Below are 22,377 nucleotides of genomic sequence, written 5' to 3'. Positions count from 1 at the left end.
GTCTAGTGGATAAACAGGCCCCTTCCATGTCCTGGTCCCCTGTCTAGTGGATAAACAGGCCCCTTCCCTGTCTTGGTGTCCTGTCTAGTGGATAAACAGGCCCCTTCCCTGTCTTGGTGTCCTGTCTAGTAGATAAACAGGTCCCTTCCCTGTCTTGGTGTCCTGTCTAGTGGATAAACAGGCCCCTTCCATGTCTTTGTGTCCTGTCTACTGGATAAACAGGCCCCGTCCCTGTCTTGGTGTCCTGTCTACTGGATAAACAGGTCCCTTCCCTGTCTTGGTGTCCTGTCTACTGGATAAACAGGCCCCTTCCCTGTCCTGGTGTCCTGTCTACTGGATAAACAGGCCCCTTCCATGTCTTGGTGTCCTAACTAGTGGATAAACAGGCCCCTTCCCTGTCCTGGTGTCCTGTCTACTGGATAAACAGGTCCCTTCCATGTCTTTGTGTCCTGTCTACTGGATAAACAGGTCCCTTCCCTGTCCTGGTGTCCCGTCTAGTGGTTAAACAGGCCCCTTCCCTGTCCTGGTGTCTCGTCTAGTGGATAAACAGGCCCCTTCCCTGTCCTGGTGTCCTGTCTACTGGATAAACAGGCCCCTTCCCTGTCCTGGTGTCCTGTCTACTGGATAAACAGGTTCCTTCCCTGTCCTGGTGCCCTGTCTAGTGGATAAACAGGCCCCTTCCCTATCTTGGTGTCCCGTCTAATGGATAAACAGGCCACTTCCCTGTCTTGTTGTCCCGTCTAGTGGATAAACAGGCCCCTTCCCTGTCCTGGTGCCCTGTCTAGTGGATAAACAGGCCCCTTCCCTGTCCTGGTGTCCTGTCTACTGGATAAACAGGTCCCTTCCCTGTCCTGGTGCCCTGTCTAGTGGATAAACAGGCCCCTTCCCATGTCCTGGTGTCCTGTCTACTGGATAAACAGGCCCCTTACCATGTCCTGGTGTCCTGTCTACTGGATAAACAGGCCCCTTACCATGTCCTGGTGTCCTGTCTAGTGGATAAACAGGTCCCTTCCCTGTCTTAGTGTCCTGTCTAGTGGATAAACAGGCCCCTTCCCTGTTCTTGTGTCCTGTCTAGTGGATAAACAGGCCCCTTCCATGTCTTGGTGTCCCGTCTAGTGGATAAACAGGCCCCTTCCCTGTCCTGGTGTCCTGTCTGCTGGATAAACAGGCCCCTTACCATGTCCTGGTGTCCTGTCTACTGGATAAACAGGCCCCTTACCATGTCCTGGTGTCCTGTCTAGTGGATAAACAGGCCCCTTCCCTGTCCTGGTGTCCCGTCTAGTGGATAAACAGAACCCTTCCCTGTTCTTGTGTCCTGTCTAGTGGATAAACAGGTCCCTTCCTTGTCTTGGTGTCCTGTCTAGTGGATAAACAGGCCCCTTCCCTGTCCTGGTGTCCGGTCTAGTGGATAAACAGGCCCCTTCCATGTCTTGTTGTCCCGTCTAGTGGATAAACAGTTCCCTTCCCTGTCTTGTTGTCCCGTCTAGTGGATAAACAGGCCCCTTCCCTGTCTTAGTGTCCCGTCTAGTGGATAAACAGGCCCCTTCCCTGTTCTTGTGTCCTGTCTAGTGGATAAACAGGCCCCTTCCATGTCTTGGTGTCCCGTCTAGTGGATAAACAGGCCCCTTTCCTGTCCTGGTGTCCTGTCTAGTGGATAAACAGGTCCCTTCCCTGTCCTGGTGCCCTGTCTAGTGGATAAACAGGCCCCTTCCCTGTCTTTGTGTCCTATCTAGTGGATAAACAGGTCCCTTCCCTGTCCTGGTGTCCTGTCTAGTGGATAAACAGGCCCCTTCCCTGTCCTGGTGCCCTGTCTACTGGATAAACAGGTCCCTTCCCTGTCCTGGTGTCCCGTCTAGTGGATAAACAGGCCCCTTCCCTGTCCTGGTGTCCTGTCTACTGGATAAACAGGTCCCTTCCCTGTCCTGGTGCCCTGTCTAGTGGATAAACAGGCCCCTTCCCTGTCTTGGTGTCCCGTCTAGTGGATAAACAGGCCCCTTCCCTGTCTTGTTGTCCCGTCTAGTGGATAAACAGGCCCCTTCCCTGTCTTAGTGTCCTGTCTAGTGGATAAACAGGCCCCTTCCCTGTTCTTGTGTCCCGTCTAGTGGATAAACAGGCCCCTTCCATGTCTTTGTGTCCCGTCTAGTGGATAAACAGGCCCCTTCCCTGTCCTGGTGTCCCGTCTAGTGGATAAACAGGCCCCTTCCCTGTCCTGGTGTCCTGTCTACTGGATAAACAGGTCCCTTCCCTGTCCTGGTGCCCTGTCTAGTGGATAAACAGGACCCTTCCCTGTCTTGGTGTCCCGTCTAGTGGATAAACAGGCCCCTTCCCTGTCTTGTTGTCCCGTCTAGTGGATAAACAGGCCCCTTCCCTGTCCTGGTGCCCTGTCTAGTGGATAAACAGGCACCTTCCCTGTCTTAGTGTCCTGTCTTGTGGATAAACAGGCCCCTTCCCTGTTCTTGTGTCCTGTCTAGTGGATAAACAGAACCCTTCCATGTCTTGGTGTCCCGTCTAGTGGATAAACAGGCCCCTTCCCTGTCCTGGTGTCCCATCTAGTGGATAAACAGGCCCCTTCCCTGTCTTGTTGTCCCGTCTACTGGATAAACAGGTCCCTTCCCTGTCCTGGTGCCCTGTCTAGTCGATAAACAGGCCCCTTCCCTGTCTTGGTGTCCTATCTAGTGGATAAACAGGTCCCTTCCCTGTCCTGGTGTCCTGTCTAGTGGATAAACAGGCCCCTTCCCTGTCCTGGTGCCCCGTCTAGTGGATAAACAGGCCGCTTCCCTGTCCTGGTGTCCCGACTAGTGGATAAACAGGCCCCTTCCCTGTCCTGGTGTCCTGTCTACTGGATAAACAGGTCCCTTCCCTGTCCTGGTGCCCTGTCTAGTGGATAAACAGGCACCTTCCCTGTCTTAGTGTCCTGTCTAGTGGATAAACAGGCCCCTTCCCTGTTCTTGTGTCCTGTCTAGTGGATAAACAGAACCCTTCCATGTCTTGGTGTCCCGTCTAGTGGATAAACAGGCCCCTTCCCTGTCTTGTTGTCCCGTCTACTGGATAAACAGGTCCCTTCCCTGTCCTGGTGCCCTGTCTAGTCGATAAACAGGCCCCTTCCCTGTCTTGGTGTCCTATCTAGTGGATAAACAGGTCCCTTCCCTGTCCTGGTGTCCTGTCTAGTGGATAAACAGGCCCCTTCCCTGTCCTGGTGCCCCGTCTAGTGGATAAACAGGCCGCTTCCCTGTCCTGGTGTCCCGACTAGTGGATAAACAGGCCCCTTCCCTGTCCTGGTGTCCTGTCTACTGGATAAACAGGTCCCTTCCCTGTCCTGGTGCCCTGTCTAGTGGATAAACAGGCACCTTCCCTGTCTTAGTGTCCTGTCTAGTGGATAAACAGGCCCCTTCCCTGTTCTTGTGTCCTGTCTAGTGGATAAACAGAACCCTTCCATGTCTTGGTGTCCCGTCTAGTGGATAAACAGGCCCCTTCCCTGTCCTGGTGTCCCATCTAGTGGATAAACAGGCCCCTTCCCTGTCTTGTTGTCCCGTCTACTGGATAAACAGGTCCCTTCCCTGTCCTGGTGCCCTGTCTAGTCGATAAACAGGCCCCTTCCCTGTCTTGGTGTCCTATCTAGTGGATAAACAGGTCCCTTCCCTGTCCTGGTGTCCTGTCTAGTGGATAAACAGGCCCCTTCCCTGTCCTGGTGCCCCGTCTAGTGGATAAACAGGCCGCTTCCCTGTCCTGGTGTCCCGACTAGTGGATAAACAGGCCCCTTCCCTGTCCTGGTGTCCTGTCTACTGGATAAACAGGTCCCTTCCCTGTCCTGGTGCCCTGTCTAGTGGATAAACAGGCCCCTTTCCTGTCTTGGTGTCCTGTCTAGTGGATAAACAGGTCCCTTCCCTGTCCTGGTGTCCTGTCTACTGGATAAACAGGTCCCTTTCCTGTCTTGGTGTCCCGACTAGTGGATAAACAGGCCCCTTCCCTGTCCTGGTGTCCTGTCTACTGGATAAACAGGTCCCTTCCCTGTCCTGGTGCCCTGTCTAGTGGATAAACAGGCACCTTCCCTGTCTTAGTGTCCTGTCTAGTGGATAAACAGGCCCCTTCCCTGTTCTTGTGTCCTGTCTAGTGGATAAACAGAACCCTTCCATGTCTTGGTGTCCCGTCTAGTGGATAAACAGGCCCCTTCCCTGTCCTGGTGTCCCATCTAGTGGATAAACAGGCCCCTTCCCTGTCTTGTTGTCCCGTCTACTGGATAAACAGGTCCCTTCCCTGTCCTGGTGCCCTGTCTAGTCGATAAACAGGCCCCTTCCCTGTCTTGGTGTCCTATCTAGTGGATAAACAGGTCCCTTCCCTGTCCTGGTGTCCTGTCTAGTGGATAAACAGGCCCCTTCCCTGTCCTGGTGCCCCGTCTAGTGGATAAACAGGCCGCTTCCCTGTCCTGGTGTCCCGACTAGTGGATAAACAGGCCCCTTCCCTGTCCTGGTGTCCTGTCTACTGGATAAACAGGTCCCTTCCCTGTCCTGGTGCCCTGTCTAGTGGATAAACAGGCCCCTTTCCTGTCTTGGTGTCCTGTCTAGTGGATAAACAGGTCCCTTCCCTGTCCTGGTGTCCTGTCTAGTGGATAAAGAGGCCCCTTCCCTGTCCTGGTGTCCTGTCTACTGGATAAACAGGCCCCTTCCCTGTCTTGGTGTCCTGTCTACTGGATAAACAGGTCCCTTCCCTGTCCTGGTGTCCTGTCTACTGGATAAACAGGCCCCTTCCTTGTCTTTGTGTCCTGTCTAGTGGATAAACAGGCCCCTTCCCTGTCCTGGTGCCCTGTCTAGTGGATAAACAGGCCCCTTCCCTGTCCTGGTGTCCTGTCTAGTGGATAAACAGGCCCCTTCCATGTCTTGGTGTCCTGTCTAGTGGATAAACAGGCCCCTTCCTTGTCTTGGTGTCCTGTCTAGTGGATAAACAGGTCCCTTCCCTGTCCTGGTGTCCTGTCTACTGGATAAACAGGTCCCTTCCCTGTCCTGGTGTCCTGTCTAGTGGATAAACAGGCCCCTTCCATGTCTTGGTGTCCTGTCTAGTGGATAAACAGGCCCCTTCCTTGTCTTGGTGTCCTGTCTAGTGGATAAACAGGTCCCTTCCCTGTCCTGGTGCCCTGTCTAGTGGATAAACAGGCCCCTTCCCTGTCTTGGTGTCCTGTCTAGTGGATTAACAGGCCCCTTCCCTGTCTTGGTGTCCTGTCTACTGGATAAACAGGCCCCGTCCCTGTCTTGGTGTCCTGTCTACTGGATAAACAGGTCCCTTCCGTGTCTTGGTGTCCTGTCTACTGGATAAACAGGCCCCTTCCCTGTCCTGGTGTCCTGTCTACTGGATAAACAGGCCCCTTCCATGTCTTGGTGTCCTATCTAGTGGATAAACAGGCCCCTTCCCTGTCCTGGTGTCCTGTCTAGTGGATAAACAGGCCCCTTCCATGTCCTGGTGTCCTGTCTACTGGATAAACAGGTCCCTTCCATGTCTTTGTGTCCTGTCTACTGGATAAACAGGTCCCTTCCCTGTCCTGGTGTCCCGTCTAGTGGTTAAACAGGCCCCTTCCCTGTCCTGGTGTCCCGTCTAGTGGATAAACAGGCCCCTTCCCTGTCCTGGTGTCCCGTCTAGTGGATAAACAGGCCCCTTCCCTGTCCTGGTGTCCTGTCTACTGGATAAACAGGTCCCTTCCCTGTCCTGGTGCCCTGTCTTGTGGATAAACAGGACCCTTCCCTGTCTTGGTGTCCCGTCTAGTGGATAAACAGGCCCCTTCCCTGTCTTGTTGTCCCGTCTAGTGGATAAACAGGCCCCTTCCCTGTCCTGGTGCCCTGTCTAGTGGATAAACAGGCACCTTCCCTGTCTTAGTGTCCTGTCTAGTGGATAAACAGGCCCCTTCCCTGTTCTTGTGTCCTGTCTAGTGGATAAACAGAACCCTTCCATGTCTTGGTGTCCCGTCTAGTGGATAAACAGGCCCCTTCTCTGTCCTGGTGTCCCATCTAGTGGATAAACAGGCCCCTTCCCTGTCTTGTTGTCCCGTCTACTGGATAAACAGGTCCCTTCCCTGTCCTGGTGCCCTGTCTAGTCGATAAACAGGCCCCTTCCCTGTCTTGGTGTCCTATCTAGTGGATAAACAGGTCCCTTCCCTGTCCTGGTGTCCTGTCTAGTGGATAAACAGGCCCCTTCCCTGTCCTGGTGCCCCGTCTAGTGGATAAACAGGCCGCTTCCCTGTCCTGGTGTCCCGACTAGTGGATAAACAGGCCCCTTCCCTGTCCTGGTGTCCTGTCTACTGGATAAACAGGTCCCTTCCCTGTCCTGGTGCCCTGTCTAGTGGATAAACAGGCCCCTTTCCTGTCTTGGTGTCCTGTCTACTGGATAAACAGGTCCCTTCCCTGTCCTGGTGCCCTGTCTAGTGGATAAACAGGCACCTTCCCTGTCTTAGTGTCCTGTCTAGTGGATAAACAGGCCCCTTCCCTGTTCTTGTGTCCTGTCTAGTGGATAAACAGAACCCTTCCATGTCTTGGTGTCCCGTCTAGTGGATAAACAGGCCCCTTCCCTGTCCTGGTGTCCCATCTAGTGGATAAACAGGCCCCTTCCCTGTCTTGTTGTCCCATCTACTGGATAAACAGGTCCCTTCCCTGTCCTGGTGCCCTGTCTAGTCGATAAACAGGCCCCTTCCCTGTCTTGGTGTCCTATCTAGTGGATAAACAGGTCCCTTCCCTGTCCTGGTGTCCTGTCTAGTGGATAAACAGGCCCCTTCCCTGTCCTGGTGCCCCGTCTAGTGGATAAACAGGCCGCTTCCCTGTCCTGGTGTCCCGACTAGTGGATAAACAGGCCCCTTCCCTGTCCTGGTGTCCTGTCTACTGGATAAACAGGTCCCTTCCCTGTCCTGGTGCCCTGTCTAGTGGATAAACAGGCCCCTTTCCTGTCTTGGTGTCCTGTCTAGTGGATAAACAGGTCCCTTCCCTGTCCTGGTGTCCTGTCTAGTGGATAAAGAGGCCCCTTCCCTGTCCTGGTGTCCTGTCTACTGGATAAACAGGCCCCTTCCCTGTCTTGGTGTCCTGTCTAGTGGATAAACAGGCCCCTTCCCTGTCCTGGTGCCCTGTCTAGTGGATAAACAGGCCCCTTCCCTGTCCTGGTGTCCTGTCTAGTGGATAAACAGGCCCCTTCCATGTCTTGGTGTCCTGTCTAGTGGATAAACAGGCCCCTTCCTTGTCTTGGTGTCCTGTCTAGTGGATAAACAGGCCCCTTCCTTGTCTTGGTGTCCTGTCTAGTGGATAAACAGGTCCCTTCCCTGTCCTGGTGTCCTGTCTACTGGATAAACAGGTCCCTTCCCTGTCCTGGTGTCCTGTCTAGTGGATAAACAGGCCCCTTCCATGTCTTGGTGTCCTGTCTAGTGGATAAACAGGCCCCTTCCCTGTCCTGGTGCCCCGTCTAGTGGATAAACAGGCCGCTTCCCTGTCCTGGTGTCCCGACTAGTGGATAAACAGGCCCCTTCCCTGTCCTGGTGTCCTGTCTACTGGATAAACAGGTCCCTTCCCTGTCCTGGTGCCCTGTCTAGTGGATAAACAGGCCCCTTTCCTGTCTTGGTGTCCTGTCTAGTGGATAAACAGGTCCCTTCCCTGTCCTGGTGTCCTGTCTACTGGATAAACAGGTCCCTTTCCTGTCTTGGTGTCCCGACTAGTGGATAAACAGGCCCCTTCCCTGTCCTGGTGTCCTGTCTACTGGATAAACAGGTCCCTTCCCTGTCCTGGTGCCCTGTCTAGTGGATAAACAGGCACCTTCCCTGTCTTAGTGTCCTGTCTAGTGGATAAACAGGCCCCTTCCCTGTTCTTGTGTCCTGTCTAGTGGATAAACAGAACCCTTCCATGTCTTGGTGTCCCGTCTAGTGGATAAACAGGCCCCTTCCCTGTCCTGGTGTCCCATCTAGTGGATAAACAGGCCCCTTCCCTGTCTTGTTGTCCCGTCTACTGGATAAACAGGTCCCTTCCCTGTCCTGGTGCCCTGTCTAGTCGATAAACAGGCCCCTTCCCTGTCTTGGTGTCCTATCTAGTGGATAAACAGGTCCCTTCCCTGTCCTGGTGTCCTGTCTAGTGGATAAACAGGCCCCTTCCCTGTCCTGGTGCCCCGTCTAGTGGATAAACAGGCCGCTTCCCTGTCCTGGTGTCCCGACTAGTGGATAAACAGGCCCCTTCCCTGTCCTGGTGTCCTGTCTACTGGATAAACAGGTCCCTTCCCTGTCCTGGTGCCCTGTCTAGTGGATAAACAGGCCCCTTTCCTGTCTTGGTGTCCTGTCTAGTGGATAAACAGGTCCCTTCCCTGTCCTGGTGTCCTGTCTAGTGGATAAAGAGGCCCCTTCCCTGTCCTGGTGTCCTGTCTACTGGATAAACAGGCCCCTTCCCTGTCTTGGTGTCCTGTCTACTGGATAAACAGGTCCCTTCCCTGTCCTGGTGTCCTGTCTACTGGATAAACAGGCCCCTTCCTTGTCTTTGTGTCCTGTCTAGTGGATAAACAGGCCCCTTCCCTGTCCTGGTGCCCTGTCTAGTGGATAAACAGGCCCCTTCCCTGTCCTGGTGTCCTGTCTAGTGGATAAACAGGCCCCTTCCATGTCTTGGTGTCCTGTCTAGTGGATAAACAGGCCCCTTCCTTGTCTTGGTGTCCTGTCTAGTGGATAAACAGGTCCCTTCCCTGTCCTGGTGTCCTGTCTACTGGATAAACAGGTCCCTTCCCTGTCCTGGTGTCCTGTCTAGTGGATAAACAGGCCCCTTCCATGTCTTGGTGTCCTGTCTAGTGGATAAACAGGCCCCTTCCTTGTCTTGGTGTCCTGTCTAGTGGATAAACAGGTCCCTTCCCTGTCCTGGTGCCCTGTCTAGTGGATAAACAGGCCCCTTCCCTGTCTTGGTGTCCTGTCTAGTGGATTAACAGGCCCCTTCCCTGTCTTGGTGTCCTGTCTACTGGATAAACAGGCCCCGTCCCTGTCTTGGTGTCCTGTCTACTGGATAAACAGGTCCCTTCCGTGTCTTGGTGTCCTGTCTACTGGATAAACAGGCCCCTTCCCTGTCCTGGTGTCCTGTCTACTGGATAAACAGGCCCCTTCCATGTCTTGGTGTCCTATCTAGTGGATAAACAGGCCCCTTCCCTGTCCTGGTGTCCTGTCTAGTGGATAAACAGGCCCCTTCCATGTCCTGGTGTCCTGTCTACTGGATAAACAGGTCCCTTCCATGTCTTTGTGTCCTGTCTACTGGATAAACAGGTCCCTTCCCTGTCCTGGTGTCCCGTCTAGTGGTTAAACAGGCCCCTTCCCTGTCCTGGTGTCCCGTCTAGTGGATAAACAGGCCCCTTCCCTGTCCTGGTGTCCCGTCTAGTGGATAAACAGGCCCCTTCCCTGTCCTGGTGTCCTGTCTACTGGATAAACAGGTCCCTTCCCTGTCCTGGTGCCCTGTCTTGTGGATAAACAGGACCCTTCCCTGTCTTGGTGTCCCGTCTAGTGGATAAACAGGCCCCTTCCCTGTCTTGTTGTCCCGTCTAGTGGATAAACAGGCCCCTTCCCTGTCCTGGTGCCCTGTCTAGTGGATAAACAGGCACCTTCCCTGTCTTAGTGTCCTGTCTAGTGGATAAACAGGCCCCTTCCCTGTTCTTGTGTCCTGTCTAGTGGATAAACAGAACCCTTCCATGTCTTGGTGTCCCGTCTAGTGGATAAACAGGCCCCTTCTCTGTCCTGGTGTCCCATCTAGTGGATAAACAGGCCCCTTCCCTGTCTTGTTGTCCCGTCTACTGGATAAACAGGTCCCTTCCCTGTCCTGGTGCCCTGTCTAGTCGATAAACAGGCCCCTTCCCTGTCTTGGTGTCCTATCTAGTGGATAAACAGGTCCCTTCCCTGTCCTGGTGTCCTGTCTAGTGGATAAACAGGCCCCTTCCCTGTCCTGGTGCCCCGTCTAGTGGATAAACAGGCCGCTTCCCTGTCCTGGTGTCCCGACTAGTGGATAAACAGGCCCCTTCCCTGTCCTGGTGTCCTGTCTACTGGATAAACAGGTCCCTTCCCTGTCCTGGTGCCCTGTCTAGTGGATAAACAGGCCCCTTTCCTGTCTTGGTGTCCTGTCTACTGGATAAACAGGTCCCTTCCCTGTCCTGGTGCCCTGTCTAGTGGATAAACAGGCACCTTCCCTGTCTTAGTGTCCTGTCTAGTGGATAAACAGGCCCCTTCCCTGTTCTTGTGTCCTGTCTAGTGGATAAACAGAACCCTTCCATGTCTTGGTGTCCCGTCTAGTGGATAAACAGGCCCCTTCCCTGTCCTGGTGTCCCATCTAGTGGATAAACAGGCCCCTTCCCTGTCTTGTTGTCCCATCTACTGGATAAACAGGTCCCTTCCCTGTCCTGGTGCCCTGTCTAGTCGATAAACAGGCCCCTTCCCTGTCTTGGTGTCCTATCTAGTGGATAAACAGGTCCCTTCCCTGTCCTGGTGTCCTGTCTAGTGGATAAACAGGCCCCTTCCCTGTCCTGGTGCCCCGTCTAGTGGATAAACAGGCCGCTTCCCTGTCCTGGTGTCCCGACTAGTGGATAAACAGGCCCCTTCCCTGTCCTGGTGTCCTGTCTACTGGATAAACAGGTCCCTTCCCTGTCCTGGTGCCCTGTCTAGTGGATAAACAGGCCCCTTTCCTGTCTTGGTGTCCTGTCTAGTGGATAAACAGGTCCCTTCCCTGTCCTGGTGTCCTGTCTAGTGGATAAAGAGGCCCCTTCCCTGTCCTGGTGTCCTGTCTACTGGATAAACAGGCCCCTTCCCTGTCTTGGTGTCCTGTCTAGTGGATAAACAGGCCCCTTCCCTGTCCTGGTGCCCTGTCTAGTGGATAAACAGGCCCCTTCCCTGTCCTGGTGTCCTGTCTAGTGGATAAACAGGCCCCTTCCATGTCTTGGTGTCCTGTCTAGTGGATAAACAGGCCCCTTCCTTGTCTTGGTGTCCTGTCTAGTGGATAAACAGGCCCCTTCCTTGTCTTGGTGTCCTGTCTAGTGGATAAACAGGTCCCTTCCCTGTCCTGGTGTCCTGTCTACTGGATAAACAGGTCCCTTCCCTGTCCTGGTGTCCTGTCTAGTGGATAAACAGGCCCCTTCCATGTCTTGGTGTCCTGTCTAGTGGATAAACAGGCCCCTTCCTTGTCTTGGTGTCCTGTCTAGTGGATAAACAGGTCCCTTCCCTGTCCTGGTGCCCTGTCTAGTGGATAAACAGGCCCCTTCCCTGTCTTGGTGTCCTGTCTAGTGGATAAACAGGCCCCTTCCCTGTCTTGGTGTCCTGTCTACTGGATAAACAGGCCCCGTCCCTGTCTTGGTGTCCTGTCTACTGGATAAACAGGTCCCTTCCGTGTCTTGGTGTCCTGTCTACTGGATAAACAGGCCCCTTCCCTGTCCTGGTGTCCTGTCTACTGGATAAACAGGCCCCTTCCATGTCTTGGTGTCCTATCTAGTGGATAAACAGGCCCCTTCCCTGTCCTGGTGTCCTGTCTAGTGGATAAACAGGCCCCTTCCATGTCCTGGTGTCCTGTCTACTGGATAAACAGAACCCTTCCATGTCTTGGTGTCCCGTCTAGTGGATAAACAGGCCCCTTCCCTGTCCTGGTGTCCCATCTAGTGGATAAACAGGCCCCTTCCCTGTCTTGTTGTCCCGTCTACTGGATAAACAGGTCCCTTCCCTGTCCTGGTGCCCTGTCTAGTCGATAAACAGGCCCCTTCCCTGTCTTGGTGTCCTATCTAGTGGATAAACAGGTCCCTTCCCTGTCCTGGTGTCCTGTCTAGTGGATAAACAGGCCCCTTCCCTGTCCTGGTGCCCCGTCTAGTGGATAAACAGGCCGCTTCCCTGTCCTGGTGTCCCGACTAGTGGATAAACAGGCCCCTTCCCTGTCCTGGTGTCCTGTCTACTGGATAAACAGGTCCCTTCCCTGTCCTGGTGCCCTGTCTAGTGGATAAACAGGCCCCTTTCCTGTCTTGGTGTCCTGTCTAGTGGATAAACAGGTCCCTTCCCTGTCCTGGTGTCCTGTCTAGTGGATAAAGAGGCCCCTTCCCTGTCCTGGTGTCCTGTCTACTGGATAAACAGGCCCCTTCCCTGTCTTGGTGTCCTGTCTACTGGATAAACAGGTCCCTTCCCTGTCCTGGTGTCCTGTCTACTGGATAAACAGGCCCCTTCCTTGTCTTTGTGTCCTGTCTAGTGGATAAACAGGCCCCTTCCCTGTCCTGGTGCCCTGTCTAGTGGATAAACAGGCCCCTTCCCTGTCCTGGTGTCCTGTCTAGTGGATAAACAGGCCCCTTCCATGTCTTGGTGTCCTGTCTAGTGGATAAACAGGCCCCTTCCTTGTCTTGGTGTCCTGTCTAGTGGATAAACAGGTCCCTTCCCTGTCCTGGTGTCCTGTCTACTGGATAAACAGGTCCCTTCCCTGTCCTGGTGTCCTGTCTAGTGGATAAACAGGCCCCTTCCATGTCTTGGTGTCCTGTCTAGTGGATAAACAGGCCCCTTCCTTGTCTTGGTGTCCTGTCTAGTGGATAAACAGGTCCCTTCCCTGTCCTGGTGCCCTGTCTAGTGGATAAACAGGCCTCTTCCCTGTCTTGGTGTCCTGTCTAGTGGATAAACAGGTCCCTTCCCTGTCTTGGTGTCCTGTCTAGTGGATAAACAGGCCCCTTCCATGTCTTTGTGTCCTGTCTACTGGATAAACAGGCCCCGTCCCTGTCTTGGTGTCCTGTCTACTGGATAAACAGGTCCCTTCCGTGTCTTGGTGTCCTGTCTACTGGATAAACAGGCCCCTTCCCTGTCCTGGTGTCCTGTCTACTGGATAAACAGGCCCCTTCCATGTCTTGGTGTCCTATCAGGTGGATAAACAGGCCCCTTCCCTGTCCTGGTGTCCTGTCTACTGGATAAACAGGTCCCTTCCATGTCTTTGTGTCCTGTCTACTGGATAAACAGGTCCCTTCCCTGTCCTGGTGTCCCGTCTAGTGGATAAACAGGCCCCTTCCCTGTCCTGGTGTCCCGTCTAGTGGATAAACAGGCCCCTTCCCTGTCCTGGTGTCCCGTCTAGTGGATAAACAGGCCCCTTCCCTGTCCTGGTGTCCTGTCTACTGGATAAACAGGTCCCTTCCTTGTCCTGGTGCCCTGTCTAGTGGATAAACAGGCCCCTTCCCTGTCTTGTTGTCCCGTCTAGTGGATAAACAGGTCCCTTCCCTGTCCTGGTGCCCTGTCTAGTGGATAAACAGGCCCCTTTCCTGTCTTGGTGTCCTGTCTAGTGGATAAACAGGTCCCTTCCCTGTCCTGGTGTCTTGTCTAGTGGATAAACAGGCCCCTTCCCTGTCCTGGTGTCCTGTCTACTGGATAAACAGGCCCCTTCCCTGTCTTGGTGTCCTGTCTACTGGATAAACAGGCCCCTTCCCTGTCCTGGTGTCCTGTCTACTGGATAAACAGGCCCCTTCCTTATCTTTGTGTCCTGTCTAGTGGATAAACAGGCCCCTTCCCTGTCCTGGTGCCCTGTCTAGTGGATAAACAGGCCCCTTCCCTGTCCTGGTGTCCTGTCTAGTGGATAAACAGGCCCCTTAAATGTCTTGGTGTCCTGTCTAGTGGATAAACAGGCCCCTTCCCTGTCCTGGTGTCCTGTCTAGTGGATAAACAGGTCCCTTCCCTGTCCTGGTGCCCCGTCTAGTGGATAAACAGGCCCCTTCCCTGTCCTGGTGTCCCGTCTAGTGGATAAACAGGCCCCTTCCCTGTCCTGGTGTCCTGTCTACTGGATAAACAGGTCCCTTCCCTGACCTGGTGCCCTGTCTAGTGGATAAACAGGCCCCTTCCCTGTCCTGGTGTCCTGTCTACTGGATAAACAGGCCCCTTCCCTGTCTTGGTGTCCTGTCTACTGGATAAACAGGCCCCTTCCCTGTCCTGGTGTCCTGTCTACTGGATAAACAGGCCCCTTCCTTGTCTTTGTGTCCTGTCTAGTGGATAAACAGGCCCCTTCCCTGTCCTGGTGCCCTGTCTAGTGGATAAACAGGCCCCTTCCCTGTCCTGGTGTCCTGTCTAGTGGATAAACAGGCCCCTTCCATGTCTTGGTGTCCTGTCTAGTGGATAAACAGGCCCCTTCCTTGTCTTGGTGTCCTGTCTAGTGGATAAACAGGTCCCTTCCCTGTCCTGGTGCCCTGTCTAGTGGATAAACAGGCCCCTTCCCTGTCTTGGTGTCCTGTATACTGGATAAACAGGCCCCTTCCCTGTCTTGGTGTCCTGTCTAGTGGATAAACAGGTCCCTTCCCTGTCTTGGTGTCCTGTCTAGTGGATAAACAGGCCCCTTCCATGTCTTTGTGTCCTGTCTACTGGATAAACAGGCCCCGTCCCTGTCTTGGTGTCCTGTCTACTGGATAAACAGGTCCCTTCCGTGTCTTGGTGTCCTGTCTACTGGATAAACAGGCCCCTTCCCTGTCCTGGTGTCCTGTCTACTGGATAAACAGGCCCCTTCCATGTCTTGGTGTCCTATCAGGTGGATAAACAGGCCCCTTCCCTGTCCTGGTGTCCTGTCTACTGGATAAACAGGTCCCTTCCATGTCTTTGTGTCCTGTCTACTGGATAAACAGGTCCCTTCCCTGTCCTGGTGTCCCGTCTAGTGGATAAACAGGCCCCTTCCCTGTCCTGGTGTCCCGTCTAGTGGATAAACAGGCCCCTTCCCTGTCCTGGTGTCCCGTCTAGTGGATAAACAGGCCCCTTCCCTGTCCTGGTGTCCTGTCTACTGGATAAACAGGTCCCTTCCTTGTCCTGGTGCCCTGTCTAGTGGATAAACAGGCCCCTTCCCTGTCTTGTTGTCCCGTCTAGTGGATAAACAGGTCCCTTCCCTGTCCTGGTGCCCTGTCTAGTGGATAAACAGGCCCCTTTCCTGTCTTGGTGTCCTGTCTAGTGGATAAACAGGTCCCTTCCCTGTCCTGGTGTCTTGTCTAGTGGATAAACAGGCCCCTTCCCTGTCCTGGTGTCCTGTCTACTGGATAAACAGGCCCCTTCCCTGTCTTGGTGTCCTGTCTACTGGATAAACAGGCCCCTTCCCTGTCCTGGTGTCCTGTCTACTGGATAAACAGGCCCCTTCCTTATCTTTGTGTCCTGTCTAGTGGATAAACAGGCCCCTTCCCTGTCCTGGTGCCCTGTCTAGTGGATAAACAGGCCCCTTCCCTGTCCTGGTGTCCTGTCTAGTGGATAAACAGGCCCCTTAAATGTCTTGGTGTCCTGTCTAGTGGATAAACAGGCCCCTTCCCTGTCCTGGTGTCCTGTCTAGTGGATAAACAGGTCCCTTCCCTGTCCTGGTGCCCCGTCTAGTGGATAAACAGGCCCCTTCCCTGTCCTGGTGTCCCGTCTAGTGGATAAACAGGCCCCTTCCCTGTCCTGGTGTCCTGTCTACTGGATAAACAGGTCCCTTCCCTGACCTGGTGCCCTGTCTAGTGGATAAACAGGCCCCTTCCCTGTCCTGGTGTCCTGTCTACTGGATAAACAGGCCCCTTCCCTGTCTTGGTGTCCTGTCTACTGGATAAACAGGCCCCTTCCCTGTCCTGGTGTCCTGTCTACTGGATAAACAGGCCCCTTCCTTGTCTTTGTGTCCTGTCTAGTGGATAAACAGGCCCCTTCCCTGTCCTGGTGCCCTGTCTAGTGGATAAACAGGCCCCTTCCCTGTCCTGGTGTCCTGTCTAGTGGATAAACAGGCCCCTTCCATGTCTTGGTGTCCTGTCTAGTGGATAAACAGGCCCCTTCCTTGTCTTGGTGTCCTGTCTAGTGGATAAACAGGTCCCTTCCCTGTCCTGGTGCCCTGTCTAGTGGATAAACAGGCCCCTTCCCTGTCTTGGTGTCCTGTATACTGGATAAACAGGCCCCTTCCCTGTCCTGGTGTCCTGTCTAGTGGATAAACAGGCCCCTTCCATGTCTTGGTGTCCTATCTAGTGGATAAACAGGCCCCTTCCCTGTCCTGGTGTCCTGTCTACTGGATAAACAGGTCCCTTCCATGTCTTTGTGTCCTGTCTACTGGATAAACAGGTCTCTTCCCTGTCCTGGTGTCCCGTCTAGTGGATAAACAGGCCCCTTCCATGTCCTGGTGTCCCGTCTAGTGGATAAACAGGTCCCTTCCCTGTCCTGGTGCCCTGTCTAGTGGATAAACAGGCCCCTTCCCTGTCCTGGTGTCCTGTCTAGTGGATAAACAGGCCCCTTCCATGTCTTGGTGTCCTGTCTAGTGGATAAACTGGCCCCTTCCTTGTCTTGGTGTCCTTTCTAGTGGATAAACAGGTCCCTTCCCTGTCCTGGTGCCCTGTCTAGTGGATAAACAGGCCCCTTCCCTGTCTTGGTGTCCTGTCTAGTGGATAAACAGGTCCCTTCCCTGTCCTGGTGTCCTGTCTAGTGGATAAACAGGCCCCTTCCATGTCTTTGTGTCCTGTCTACTGGATAAACAGGCCCCGTCCCTGTCTTGGTGTCCTGTCTACTGGATAAACAGGTCCCTTCCCTGTCTTGGTGTCCTGTCTACTGGATAAACAGGCCCCTTCCCTGTCCTGGTGTCCTGTCTACTGGATAAACAGGCCCCTTCCATGTCTTGGTGTCCTATCTAGTGGATAAACAGGCCCCTTCCCTGTCCTGGTGTCCTGTCTACTGGATAAACAGGTCCCTTCCATGTCTTTGTGTCCTGTCTACTGGATAAACAGGTCCCTTCCCTGTCCTGGTGTCCCGTCTAGTGGATAAACAGGCCCCTTCCATGTCCTGGTGTCCCGTCTAGTGGATAAACAGGTCCCTTCCCTGTCCTGGTGTCCCGTCTAGTGGATAAACAGGCCCCTTCCTTGTCTTTGTGTCCTGTCTTGTGGATAAACAGGCCCCTTCCTTGCCTTTGTGTCCTGTCTTGTGGATAAACAGGCCCCTTCCCTGTCCTGGTGTCCCGTCTAGTGGATAAACAGGCCCCTTCCTTGTCTTTGTGTCCTGTCTTGTGGATAAACAGGCCCCTTCCCTGTCCTGGTGTCCTGTCTTGTGGATAAACAGGCCCCTTCCTTGTCTTTGTGTCCTGTCTGGTGGATAAACAGGTCCCTTCCCTGTCCTGGTGTCCCGTCTAGTGGATAAACAGGCCCCTTCCTTGTCTTTGTGTCCTGTCTAGTGGATAAACAGGCCCCTTCCTTGTCTTTGTGTCCTGTCTTGTGGATAAACAGGCCCCTTCCCTGTCCTGGTGTCCTGTCTAGTGGATAAACAGGTCCCTTCCCTGTCCTGGTGTCCCGTCTAGTGGATAAACAGGCCCCTTCCTTGTCTTTGTGTCCTGTCTTGTGGATAAACAGGCCCCTTCCCTGTCCTGGTGTCCTGTCTAGTGGATAAACAGGCCCCTTCCCTGTCCTGGTGTCCTGTCTTGTGGATAAACAGGCCCCTTCCTTGTCTTGTTGTCCCGTCTAGTGGATAAACAGGCCCCTTCCCTGTCCTGGTGTCCTGTCTAGTGGATAAACAGGTCCCTTCCCTGTCCTGGTGTCCCGTCTAGTGGATAAACAGGCCCCTTCCTTGTCTTTGTGTCCTGTCTTGTGGATAAACAGGCCCCTTCCTTGTCTTTGTGTCCTGTCTTGTGGATAAACAGGCCCCTTCCTTGTCTTTGTGTCCTGTCTTGTGGATAAACAGGCCCCTTCCCTGTCCTGATGTCCTGTCTAGTGGATAAACAGGTCCCTTCCCTGTCCTGGTGTCCCGTCTAGTGGATAAACAGGCCCCTTCCTTGTCTTTGTGTCCTGTCTTGTGGATAAACAGGTCCCTTCCCTGTCCTGGTGTCCCGTCTAGTGGATAAACAGGCCCCTTCCCTGTCTTTGTGTCCTATCTAGTGGATAAACAGGCCCCTTCCATGTCTTGGTGTCCCGTCTAGTGGATAAACAGGCCCCTTCCTTGTCTTTGTGTCCCGTCTAGTGGATAAACAGGCCCCTTCCCTGTCCTGGTGTCCCGTCTACTGGATAAACAGGCCCCTTCCCTGTCTTGGTGTCCTGTCTAGTGGATAAACCGGCCCCTTCCCTGTCCTGGTGCCCTGTCTAGTGGGTAAACAGGCCCCTTCCCTGTCTTGGTGCCCTGTCTAGTGGATAAACCGGCCCCTTCCCTGTCTAGTGGATGCCAGTTCCTCCTTTCAATGTTAAGTGCTTTGAAACCCAGTGAGCCCTCTAAATAATTCGTTTTCATTACTGGCTGGATTGGCCATCCAGGGAAAATAACCATCCTAGGAAAGTCCCTCTGTGCCGTTTTGTTGTGGGCAGCAGGAAGCGTAATGGTTAAGTGCGTTGTGCCAGAAACCGAAAGGTCGCTGGTTCGATTCCCCGAGCCAACTAGGTGAAAGTGCCCTAGAGCAAGGTACATAACCCTACTGTAATTACTCCTGTAAGTCACTCTGGATAAGAGCATCTGCTAAATGACTAAAATATCAAATGTGTTGCTCAGGGCCATCAGCCAGCAGCATCGTGTCCCTGGTCCCTTACCTGTCTTGGTGTTTTTAGTGTCCAGTCTGGCCGTCACAGCTCCCAGTAGCAGTAAGGAAAGCAGGGTGGCAGTGGTGGCTAGGTAGCCCATGGTGGCAGCTAGAGGATAGTCTGTCTGAGTCTGTCTGGCTGTATGTCTGTCTAATCCTGCCAGCTCACCTCAGCAGAGTTCAAAGTTCACACCTAAAAACAACAAGGACCAGAGTTCAGAGATTCCCACATTCTGACACAGATGACATAACTTTCTGCCAGGATGAGCTTCAAAGAGACCGGGTCATTTTATGTGCAGGATCAGAGTAACCTACAAAACAAGAGGATGAAGACGAATTGTTGTTAAAAGCTTTTGGATCTTGGGATCATCATTAACATCTTAAACTTCAGTCTTGCAGCTTCCTCTCTCTCTATGTAAAAATACCTCAAAATCAACAACCTGTTTGTTTAATAGAGTTAAGACATCAAATGATCCCATCAGAACAGTGACAACGCATTTCCTAAAGAACCCCTGGACTTGGTTACAATGCTGCCATCGTGTGGTACCATACCCAGTTTATTGTTGTTTCATCCATTTACAATCATAAACAACAAAGAGGGATAACATCAAACACCCAAAAACAAACTACGTTCATTGGTATTAAGCCTAATCACATAGTTATTTTAATAGATTGACTGTAACAGAACAAACAACACAAAACAGGCCTGTGTGTTTATATTTAGTCCAACATGAATATGAACTGGTTGATGTTGTGGATGATGCTGCTGTCGGCTATAAAACAACATATGACACGACCAGACTAATCTGACATGATGCTGGAAAAGCTTGGGCTACCACAAACTGCTAAAAACATAGGAATGTATGGATCTTAAACGACACTTAAAAATATAGAGGCCTATCATGCATCCACGCTATATTATGCTACCTAAATCGCAACGCGTATCCCATTATTGGAGAGATGGACCGCTATTCAGGGCGCGGCAAAACGCATGATGATTAGAACGGTAAAAAATGCACGGTAACCTACCGCGTCGGACTTCAACCGGGGCTTTGGCGGAATGAGAAGGATGACAGATGCCTGTTCGGTTGGTTCTCTCTCTGGTCCCGACACGCAGTTCACCGTGTGGATCCTCGGCTCTGAGATCGCAATAGAGGTTGACAGCATCACACTCCAATGTTGCTTTTTCAGGCCACTGCGACGTGTGTAATCAACCACGTGAGGGCGGTCTTGGATACTTTATTCAAAGCCATTAATACAAATACTGTATGTAGGCTACTATATACTGTATTGGTCCGTTCTACTGTAACCCGACCATGGATTGTTGATGCTACTGTATGTACTGGCCATTGAGAGGTTTGATGCCGCTGCCATATTGGTACTCCAATATGCACTTCTTCTCCAATGCTTCAAGGACAAAATTACATGCATTCGTTGTTTTTTTCCTAGTTGGGACAGTAACATTATTACTCTCTAAAAAATGTACTTTATTTGTATGTTTAGTTCACATAATATAATGTAAAAGTATGTATTAAGGTGTCTGTAGTAGAATATACATGGCAAAAAATGAATGTAAATGTCAATAAATGCATTTCTATAGCTTCCAAAATCTTTTTTTACACTGGAGGAGAAATACTAATTTTACACTGGAGGAGAAATACTAATTTTACACTGGAGGAGAAATACTAATTTTACACTGGAGGAGAAATACTAAAATGGATTCGTAGTCGCTTCAAAACAGCGCCCCCTGTCAGTCATCCAGTGTTTATACACATCGTTAATATTATCCTATGGTTCTATGTAGGCTTCTTCACTGTTGATGTTGAGACTGATGTTTTGCAGGTACTATTTAATGAAGCTGCCAGTTGAGGACTTGTGAAGCGTCTGTTTCTCAAACTAGACACACTAATGTACTTGTCCTCTTGCTCAGTTGTGCACCGGGGCCTCTAACTCTTTCTTTCTATTCTGGTTAGAGCCAGTTTGAGCTGTTCTGTGAAGGGAGTAGCACACAGCGTTGTATGAGATCTTCAGTTTCTTGACAATTTCTCGCATGGAATAGCCTTCATGTCTCAGAACAAGAATAGACTGACGAGTTTCAGAAGAAAGTGCTTTGTTTCTGGCCATTTTGAGCCTGTAATTGAACCCACAAATGCTGATGCTCCAGATACTAAACTAGTCTAAAGAAGGCCAGTTTAATTCCTTCTTTAATCAGCACAAAATGATAAACTTGGATTAGCTAACATAATGTGCCATTGGAACGCAGGAGTGATTGTTGCTGATAATGGGCCTCTGTACGCCTATGTAGATATTCCATAAAAAAAATCTGCCATTTCCAGCTACAATAGTAATTTACAACATTAACAATGTCTACACTGAATTTCTGATCAATTTTATGTTATTTTAATGGACAAAAAATGTGCTTTCTTTCAAAAACAAGGACATTTCTAAGTGACCCCCACTTTTGAACAGGAGTGTATATGGTTGACAATGTTTAGCTTTCAACATGACTTTGAAATTAAGCATCACTTCCATGAATCCTCGACCTTGTCCTCAGTAACACACACCCGTTGGTGTTGAATTCTCCAGTCATTGGTTGAATGCTCAAACGACACAGGGTTTTCAAGCCTTGATTGGTTAATCACTGCGGTGGTTACCTTGCTGTCTTCTCCCCCTCTCTCTTCGTCAGGGTTGGGGAATAACTGATAACATGTTATGGAGTAACTGATTACTGTTTTATCTTTTCTTTTATATGTAATGTAAGTGCCTTGATGTGTTTGGACCCCAAGTAGAGTAGCTGCTGCCTAAGGCACAGTTTTAAGTTTGTTCCACCTGAGTGAGTCTGACCACAAGTCAGAGACCACTATGATGACACACCAAATGTGTTAATTACTTTTGTCTTCTTCTAATAATGCCTCTTAAAGGGAAAGTAATCCAAAAGTTATCAGATTACGTTATTGTGTTTGGGTAATCCAAAAGTTATGTTACTGATTACAGTTTTGGACATAACTAGTAACTATAATCGATTACATTTAGAAAGTAACCCACCCAACCATTCTCTCTACCCCCTCCCTCCCTCGCCTCTTCCTTCCTGCATCTCATAATATATAAACATATATTTAGCCAAGGTTTTTATCCAAATAAACTTACAGCCATGCATGCATTTTACGTATTGGCGGTCCTGTGAATCAAACCCACTATTCTGGAGTTATAAGCTCAATGTCTATCAAATGAGATAGAAAGGACATCAGGACAACTCTCCCTCTTTGCCTCCTTCTCTATCTCCCTCCCTCCCACCCTCCCTTTGTCCCATTAGTTTGCCCTCCGTGTTAGGGAGCTCTCCGTTCCCCCACCCCACCTCTACCCCACCCCACCCTGACCTTCTCTCCCGACTCTCCCTGGTGCCAATGAGAATTCCATTTTACTTCGCCGGTGTGATCGGAATCATAATCACAGCGGCTTTGAAGTCGGGCATCAAACGAGATGGAAATCCGTCCATTATAGATCAATGTGAGAGGGCAAATGCACACAGACCCAGACAGCAGCAGCAACAACAAGAACACCAGGGGAGAGAGGAAGGGCGAGATAGAGAGGGAAGAAGAGAAGAGAGAGAGAGGCAGGAAGGAAGAGGAGAGAGGAAGGGCGAGATAGAGAGGTAAGAAGAGAAGAGAGGGAGAGGCAGGAAGGAAGAGGAGAGGGAAGGCAGGTGGAAGAGGAGAGAGGAAGGAAAGAGAGATAGAGAATATTAGTAGGGAGATGTTTGATCACTTGTCAGCTTGGACAAAAGTTCTAACTTAAACAGGCGACATGGCAAACAAGAATTGAATCTCAAACCAGAAGGACTTCACCTTTATCTGTATGAGTGTGTGTGTATGCACACGTGTGAGTGTGTGCAGTATTTTAGGACCTCAGGGCTATAGGGCTGCAGACTGCAATGTTAAGTGTT

At 51.7% G+C, this 22,377-nt stretch overlaps 1 protein-coding gene across 1 annotated transcript in view; it reads right to left on the bottom strand.

The window, feature by feature from the left end:
• Positions 1–19,624, bottom strand: part of LOC129833674 (coagulation factor X-like) — a 48,507-nt gene extending 28,883 nt beyond the window's left edge. The window contains exons 1-2 of the mRNA XM_055898411.1: positions 19,464–19,624; positions 18,445–18,627 (exon numbers count right to left, since the gene is read on the bottom strand). Of these exons, the coding sequence (XP_055754386.1) occupies positions 18,445–18,535 (91 nt within the window). The 5' untranslated portion in view covers positions 18,536–18,627; positions 19,464–19,624. The remainder of the gene's footprint in view (positions 1–18,444; positions 18,628–19,463) is intronic.
• Between the last annotated feature and the right edge of the window lie 2,753 nt (positions 19,625–22,377).

Source organism: Salvelinus fontinalis, chromosome 34 (assembly GCF_029448725.1).
Source record: "Salvelinus fontinalis isolate EN_2023a chromosome 34, ASM2944872v1, whole genome shotgun sequence".
Taxonomy (NCBI): Eukaryota; Metazoa; Chordata; class Actinopteri; order Salmoniformes; family Salmonidae; genus Salvelinus; species Salvelinus fontinalis.
This window is presented reverse-complemented; position numbering and strand designations above follow the sequence as displayed.